This window comes from Dromiciops gliroides, chromosome 3 (genome assembly GCF_019393635.1).
Source record: "Dromiciops gliroides isolate mDroGli1 chromosome 3, mDroGli1.pri, whole genome shotgun sequence".
NCBI classification, from domain to species: domain Eukaryota; kingdom Metazoa; phylum Chordata; class Mammalia; order Microbiotheria; family Microbiotheriidae; genus Dromiciops; species Dromiciops gliroides.
Genome location: NC_057863.1, coordinates 582,227,656 through 582,236,417, shown reverse-complemented (window position 1 = coordinate 582,236,417; position 8,762 = coordinate 582,227,656). Strand labels below are relative to the sequence as shown.

Genomic DNA, 8,762 nt, shown 5'->3' with positions numbered 1-8,762 from the left:
ATTCCCAGATTGTGTCCATGACACAAATCCTCTCCTTCCCTCAAGTTCCAGTTCCTGAAGCTGATCCATTGAAGGTTCTTTCCTTTGAGGTAAGCATTTCTCTCTCTGAGATGCCATTTAAAACAAAAATAACCATGGCAGGTTAATACATTAGGTATGGACCTAATCTCAGTAAGAATCAGTTATTTCTGACACTACTCTGTATGACATAGCCCTGGGTATTCTAAGATCAAAGAGGAAGCAAAGAACAGCTTATAAGAAAGTGATGGAGCATGGGATAGAGGCAGCTGGGTCTGCTCTCCCTAATTATTTCCTTTTGTCTCCCACAGGAACTGTGATCTTACCCCCTTCTTTAGCTTCTTGCTCTTACTACCAACTATGAACCATTGCAACTTCACCCACACCAGTTTCATTCTCATAGGCCTCCCAGGACTGGAAGCTGCCCAGTTCTGGATAGCTTTCCCTCTATTGTCCATGTATGTTGTAGCAGTGCTAGGCAACTGCACAGTGGTTTTCATTGTGAGAACAGAACACAGCCTTCATGCCCCCATGTACCTCTTCCTTTGCATGTTGGCAGCTATTGACCTGGCCCTCTCCACCTTCACAATGCCCAAGATCCTTGCTCTATTTTGGTTCAACTCTCAGGAGATCACTTTTGATATGTGTCTCACCCAGATGTTCTTCATCCATGCTCTTTCAGCCACTGAATCCACTGTCCTTTTGGCCATGGATTTTGACCGCTACGTGGCCATCTGCCACCCTCTTCAGCATGCAGCTGTGCTCACCAACACTGTCACAGCTAGGATAGGCATAGTAGCTGTGGTCCGGGGTTCCCTTTTCTTCTTCCCATTTCCACTGCTCATCAAGAGGCTTCCTTTCTGTGGCTCAAACATCCTTACCCATTCCTACTGTGTGCACCAAGACATAATGAAGCTTGCTTGTGCTGACACCATGCCCAATGTGATTTATGGGCTCACTGCCATCCTGCTGGTTATGGGTGTTGATGCTGTGCTCATTTCACTCTCTTACTTCCTGATTATACGTACTGTGCTACAGCTGCCATCAAGGACAGAAAGGTCAAGGGCTTTTGGAACATGAATATTACATATTGGTGTGGTTCTGACATTTTATGTGCCACTAATTGGACTATCTGTGGTGCACCATTTTGGGAACAGCCTCAACCCTATTGTACATGTGCTCATGGGTAATGTATACTTAATGGTGCCACCTGTCATCAATCCTATCATCTATGCTGCCAAAACCAAGCAGATCCGATCCCAGGTGCTGGCCATGTTTAAGATCAATGGTGACAAGGAGCTTCAGGGGGTTAATAGCAGCTGACATTCCATGCTGATACCCTATGTCTCCATGTTGACTTCCTCTCAACCACCTGGGAATCACAGACCATTTAAAAGATTTCCATGTTGATAAGTGCATCAGAACTGTCAGAATAGTACAGTGGGAAGCATACTGGCTATGGTGACACAAAACCTGTTTTTAAATCCTGCATCTAAAACTCCATGTTTTACTGACTACCTGTGTGACCTAGGGCCAAGTAGACTTCAATTCTCTCAACTGTAAAATAAGAGAGTTGGACTAAATGCTTTCTGAGGTGTCTTCTAGATCCAAATCATGTGGTCAGGAGCAAATTGGTCTTTGGGTTTCATGTCTCTTACCTCTGATATAGGAATGCACAATCTTGTTTTCATTCCTTTCTCCTAGGGTAATTGTGAGATTCAAATGATATGATGTCATGTACTCTGTGACTCTGTAAGAATCTAAAGAACTCCAGAACTACTTGATTGCTTCAAAAGTTCTTCAATTTCATGATTCAAGATGCATCATGACCTCCTTATTGCTAAAAATGGTTTGCCCTTCCAAACAGGAAGATGTGGCTACAAATCCAACTTTAGACACTTGCAGACTGTGATCCTGGACTAGTCATTTAGCCTTTTGATGCCTCAGTTTTATTATTTGTAAAATGATCAGGTTGGACATGACAGCCTCTAAGATCCTTTCTACGGTGGTTAGATGGCACTTTGGATAGAACATAAGGCCTGGAGTCAGCAAGAACTAAATCCAAATCTGACTTCAGACACTTTCTAGCAGTATGACCCTGGGTAAATCACTTGACCCTATTTGCCACAGTTTCCTCAGCTGTAAAATGAGCTGAAGAAGGGAATGGCAAAACTCTCTAGTATCTCTGCTAAGGCAACCCCAAGTATGGTCACAAAGATTTGAACAGGACTGAAGAAAAACAGAGAACCTCACAAAAGGGTCTCTTCTAAATTTATGATTCTTTGATCTGCATTGGAATTCCTGTCATTGAGGGAGAGTAATCATATTCAGTTATTTGAGAGGATTTTCCACAGAAGAGAAATTAGACTCATCTGTAGAAAATAAACTTCTTGAGCTCAAGAATTACTTTAATTTTCGGACTTTCATTTTGTCTTTGAATTATGCTTGCATGTGTGAGAAAATAATGGGATTTGGCAGATACCCAAAGGCCCCACCTGAAATTAATTTAGAACTGACTGAATTAAGTGAGACTGATTGACTTTGCTTATTAAACTACTTAAAGTTAATTCAATTAAAACCACACCTGGCTGACTCCCAAGGAGTGTTCTCAGAGGTTGTGGACTATGACATCAACACAAGACCACCCTCAAGTCCAGTGAACCAATGGTTTTGGATAACCCTAACCAATCAGCTTAAAGCAGTGTGTAAGGACTGCCTCTCCTCTGGATCTATAAAAAGCTTCCACACTCAGTTTGCTTGAGCAGTTCCTGTATGAAGCAGGATCATGGTGGAGTACTTGAGGAAGAACCAGACCAGGCTGGAGCTCCAGGCTAGATAGGCCTTTTCTTAACTTTCTGAATTCCACATGTTCTCTTTTTACTAATACTTGGTATGCTTTAATAAATGGTTAATGTCCAAAGACTGGTGCTAAAGCTTCTAATTTAAGGTGACCACACATTTAGCTTTTAAACATCACACATGCTACAGTGGAAAGAACAATATATTTGGAGTCAGATCATCTTGGTTCAAATCCTGGCTCTTTATAGAGAAATATTAGAAATCTTAGACACTTCATAAATGCTTCTTGAATTAAATTGGATTCTGCTTTTCTCTACTGGTTAAAAAAAGAGGAACAGTGGGTGGAAGCATTTTGCTTGATTTTTAAAAAATCTTCATAAAAATTAAAATTGTCCTAAATTGGAAAGGACTTGACTCATAAGGTCATGAATTCTCCATAACTAATGGGCATCACAAAAAAGAAAAAAAATTCTCTCTCTCCATGGTAAAGGACATTGCAGTTTAAGATAGGGTGAGCTAAATTCCTTCCCATTCTTAAATGTAAAGTCATTTAACATTATTGAGGCTCAGTTAACTACTCTATAAAATTAGGGAAATACTAGAAATACTAGATAATACTACATCATGGAGTTGTAAGAAAAGTAATTGTTAACTTTAAAGTTATGTCAGTGTGAGTCACTATCTTCATAATCATCAGTCATCATTGTCATCATATCACCCTTTATCAAACTGAAAAGTCCTGATTTTCAGGTCCCATACATTGATTGTTCAGGGAATTCAGAACTCCTCTAACCTTATTCTAACCAGTAGCAGAGGCATGAAGGGGCCCACGGATTACCTTTACCTGCAGGTCTGAGACTCATGGGTTTGAAGAGACCTTGCCAAATGGCCTAGAGTATAGATGTAATGATTTTGGGGTCATTCAACCCCTTAATAAGTAAACTGAATTATGACTTATAAGAGATTGATGAATAGATTGCTATTCCCCATCTCCATATATGAAGATGGAACAAAAGAATTTTTGTATATCACATAAACAACAAATCATGTTACACATAAAGATGGAGTTCTACAGTTGATACTGAATCTCTAAACCTAATGACCTACAAAAATGAAAGATTGTAGTAGATGAAGACCAAAATTCCCCTGCCTTTAATGTTCTTTGCCAAGTTATAATTTTTTGACCAAAATAATTTTATGAAATCACCATTCTTTAATCTGCTCACTCCTGAAATATGTTAACACTCAAGCCTAGCTTCTGCCCAAACTGAGCAGTTGGGGATGTTTGTCATTTTTGTAATCCAGCCATCTTCTTTTCTGTGCCTCCTCCATCTTACTGATCTCTTTCAATTTTCTTCTCACTTAGCTCACAAAATTGGAAAATTTGTCACTAAATTATGTGACATGGAGGAAATTGTTGCTCTTTTCTAAGCCTCAGTTTCTTCTTTTGTGCACACAAAAGGATGGGGCTGATTATCTCTAATATCCTAAGGATCCTATGAAAAAACTGAGAATGCAACTAAACATCCAAAAGATATGAGTAGGAAAAAGACTTGAATTTTAAAATAAATCTCTTGACTATCATTATCTAAAGAAATTAAGACTATAATTATCTAAAAAAATGAACATTCTTTGGTAGAATTTTAGATACAGTGGCAGGGTAACTTAGAGACTTTTGTGGACATTCACACATAATACAATCCTAAGCATAAGGTCAGTACCTGCTATCAACACAGAATTCAAGCCTGGTTGGATAACAAATGAAAAAAACACAACATTCCTTACTCCCATTCTCTCTGAGCAGCAGAATTGTCCTAGCCCAAGAGGCAAAGTTTCTGGGGCTTTCCCATTATAGTTCAATAAGGCAAAGTCCCTGGGGCTACGGGGAGGCCAAGTATGAACTGAACTGACCCAGAGCAGAGGAGAGACAGACACAGTGTTCTGTTCCAGGAAGAAGAAAAAAACCACAGGTACTTTTCTTGTGATAGATTTAGCTTTAAGTGGAGATACTATATGAAAAAGCATTGCCAAATAGAGAAGAGATATCCCTGTAATCAATCCTTAAGTACATTGAGCTGAGGATCATAAGATTTATAGCTGAAAAGAACCTTAGATTTTTACGGTCATTTTACAGATGAAGAAAAGGAATTGTCCAAGGTCACATGGGTGGTAAGGAGCAAATCTGTAATATTTTCATCTCCATTCTTGCCACCATACCCTAAGCAAGAATTTAAATTTCTCTGAATTATTACTAAAAGCTGTAACTAAAAGTTACTTAAAGAGAAGAAGCCCCAGGAGGCATTTTCAATGTCCTCTAATGTCTCCTAAATGTTGAAAAAGTTGTCTTTTTTGTAATTTCATTGTTTAAGGGTGGCTCACTCTAAACTTTCATTAAAAGAATGAGAAAATAAGAGTGTGAGATCTTAGGAAATCTCACTATTATTAACCCCTCTAGAAGGACCTAGCCATCTCCAATACTTTAATACCAATCTATTCCCCCTATATCCTTTTCAAACCTTTCCCCAAAGGGAAACATTCAGAGTCATGTCTTCTCAGGACTCCATTTCTTGAGGGCGCCAAAGTCTTTTCCATCCCAGGAACTGAAGAATTTGGCCATATACACTAAAAAAACAGGATAATAATAGCTAGCATTTATCTAGCTGGCACAGTGGATAAAGTACTGGGCCTGGAGTTAGAATTTCTGAGTTCAAATATGCTCTCAGATACTTACTAGCTATTTGACCCTGAGCCAAATCTGATTCAATTTCCCCATCTGTAAAATGGGAATAATAATAGCACCCACCCCCAGGGTTGCTGTGATCAAGAGAAATAATATTTATAAATCACTTAGCACAGTGCTTGCCATATAGTAAGAACTATATAAATGCTAGCCATTATTATATTGTGTTTTAAGGTTTGTAAATATCATCTAATTTTATCTTCATAATAACTCTGGGAGATAGGTGCTATTATTATTCTCATTTTATACATGAGGAGCCTGAGACTGAGCTAGTAAGTGTCTGAATAAGGATTTGAACACAGATCTTCCTAGCTCCAGGTTCAGTGCTCTATCTACTAGACAACCTAGCAACCAGGCTCCTGGAAGAAGACAAAAACTGAATTCAGAGTTTCGTAGGAGCTTTTTGCAGTAAGTGAGGCAGCTGTTCTGTCTTTTATTATCTCAATGGTCCCAGAATATAACTATTTGCCTCTTTGTAGTGGATTCCCCCCCTCTCTTTCTCTCTCTCTCTCTCTCTCTCTCTCTCTCTCTCTCTCTCTCTCTCTCTCTCTCTCTCTCTCTCTCTCTCCCTCCCTCCCTACCACTCTCTTCCTGTCTTCTCTCTTAGAACTATGTCCCCTGTGCTCTTTAGTACAAGGTGAGACTTTGTCTTCAGCAACAGCAGCCTCCACTTGTCCCAGTTGTGACTCACACCCGCTCATCAATAAAACTTGTCTTCATCCCATCGCCTGTGAAGGAGGCTCTATGTGGCTGTCTTGGTCACAACACACTAATCTCACAACCTAATTCAAGAGCAATCCTAAATGTGAGCTTTCTCCCACACAGACCTCCCCTTCCTCCCCTCAAAATTCAAATTAATTTAACAAGCCTTCTTAAGTGCCTAATGGGATGATTTTACTTAAGAGTCACTCCCTGCCTTCATAGAGTTTAGATTTTCCTGGAGGAGAGAAAACATCTCCACAGACCAGTAAAATACCAGCTGGGGATGAAGGAGCCAAAGTGGAGATCCTGACAAAGAAAAGATTCTGGTAGTGTTTGAGGAGAAAAATAATGACTTCTGGCTGGGGGAAGGTGTGTGGGTTGGGGAGAGGGAGAAGTGTCAGAAAAGCCTGTAGGATTCCATGGCAGATGAGTGAAGGCTTGAAGGAAGAAAAGGATGATGAAGGGTAGAGATGAGGGCGAGTGTATTTGAGGCACTGGAGAGGACATGTGGGAATGCACCATGGCTGGTCATATCATTTTGAATTCAGGGAACAGGTAGTATTCCAGTCATCTACTTGAGACAGATTGCTGGAAGGGCAGTCATGTGAATGAAGCCTTGGCTATCTAGCTCATTTGAGGAATTCTAACAGGGTTGACTGGGAGTTTCAGGCTGTGTGTGTATTTTAGGTACACTTGAGGAAGAGGGATTTGAGGAAAGGGGAGAACAGGATCAGCTAGGGTGGTAATCCCAACCACCTTTGTTAATAATTTCCTACCTGGCAGGTGCTTTGCTAAGTGTTATGAATACATGCAAAGGTAAAAACACAGTCCCTGCTTTCTAGGAGCTCCTACTCTAATGAGGGAGACAAAAATGAAAAGAAATATGTGCACAAAAGATATGCAGAGTGTAAATGTCAGGTTATCTCAGAGGGAAGGCACAAGCAGGAGGGGCAGAGCGCTGAAAATGCCTGTTGCAGAATGTAATATTTCAGTGAATCTTAAACAAAGCAAGGGAAATTGAGGCATAGGTAAGGAAAGAGAGCATTGTAGGTTATGAGGAACAGACATTGAAAAAAGGGAAATAAAAGGGGATACGCATTTATTAAGCACCTATAATGTGCCAGGCATTGTATTACATGCATTATAAATGTTTCATTTGATCTTCACAACAACCTTGGGGAGGGAGGTGCTATTATTATCCCCATTTTACACTTGAGGTAATTGAGGCAGACAGGTTAAGTGACTTATTCAAGATGACACAGCTGGTAATGTTAAAGGCCAGTTTTGAATTCAGGGTTTCCTGACTCCAGTTCCAGTACTCTGGGTACAGGGAGGCAAGGACTCTGGGTATGGAGGGTTAAGTGAAAGGAACAGCAAAAGGCTCAGCATCACTAGATTATAGAGTACCTGGGAGTAGACTGAAAGTGTAAAATAGGAAATGACTTTATTAATGTCAAGGAGAGTTTCCAAGAAGAGAAGGCACCTGAACTGACATTTGAAGTAAGAGGAAACTTGAGGTTTGTTGCATGTCAGGGTGTTACAAGGGCCCAGTGGTGCTATTAGCATCCCTCAGTAGGTGACTGCATACCCTGAGGACCGAGAATGACAGAATCTAAGAGGTGGAAAGGATTTCAAGGGCCAGGTAGTCTAGCTCAACTGTGGATACTTTGGTTCTCTGGTTTCTGACCTTAATTTTCATGCTTCCTTATCCTATCACTTCTCATGCCTTGCCAACCTCCCTCCACCATCTTCTGCCATGTATGCTTCTCTTTGAAGACTTTTGAATGGATTAGAAGGTGCTCACACAACAATGCTGAATCCATCTATGTTATGCAATCTCAGATGTGTCCTCATCAATGTAAAGCACTCCCTTCATGCCTGCCTGATTGATTCTCTATCCCACTCCCCTCAGTAGCAGTTCCAAATATTCACTTCTATCCTGTAGCTTCCTTTACCACCACCACCACCACCACCATCCAGTCCACCCTCACAGGGAAAACTTACCTCTTACCCTATTAAGAAAATAGAGACTTTTAGAAAGAAGTAAGGTCCATCTTGTCATCTAATAATCCTTTAATATCAATTGCCATTATCTCCTCCTTTATCCCAGTATCTGAGGAAGTGATACCCCATCTTACCTATTTTTTATGGGGCAATGAGGGTTAAGTGACTTGCCCAGGGTGACAGAGCTAATAAGTGTCAAGTGTCTGAGGTAGGATTTGAACGCAGGTCCTCCTGAATCCAGGGAGGGTGCTTTATCCACTACACCACCTAGCTGCCCCCAACGATACCCCTTCTTACCAAAGTCACTCCCTCCAACCTTATTCTTGAGCTCATTCCTTCCTGTTTTTTTTTTCCCAACAAATTTCCTATTCCATTTGGACCTGGTTGAAGAAGCCATCCAAAACCAGTGGCTTCTGATTCTATTCAGACCTCATACATTTCTGCACCTTCTATTTTATCTGACCTCCAACCCTGGCTAGAGCATTAGATTAAAATTCTC

General features: G+C 40.5%; 1 protein-coding gene across 1 annotated transcript; it reads left to right on the top strand.

Annotated features, from left to right (window-relative positions):
- The first annotated feature begins 375 nt into the window (after positions 1-375).
- Positions 376-1,341, top strand: LOC122751555 (olfactory receptor 51E2-like). The gene is given in 1 exon segment (XM_043998640.1): positions 376-1,341. A coding segment is annotated over 1 exon segment (963 nt). The 5' UTR covers positions 376-378.
- The last annotated feature ends 7,421 nt before the right edge of the window (positions 1,342-8,762 follow it).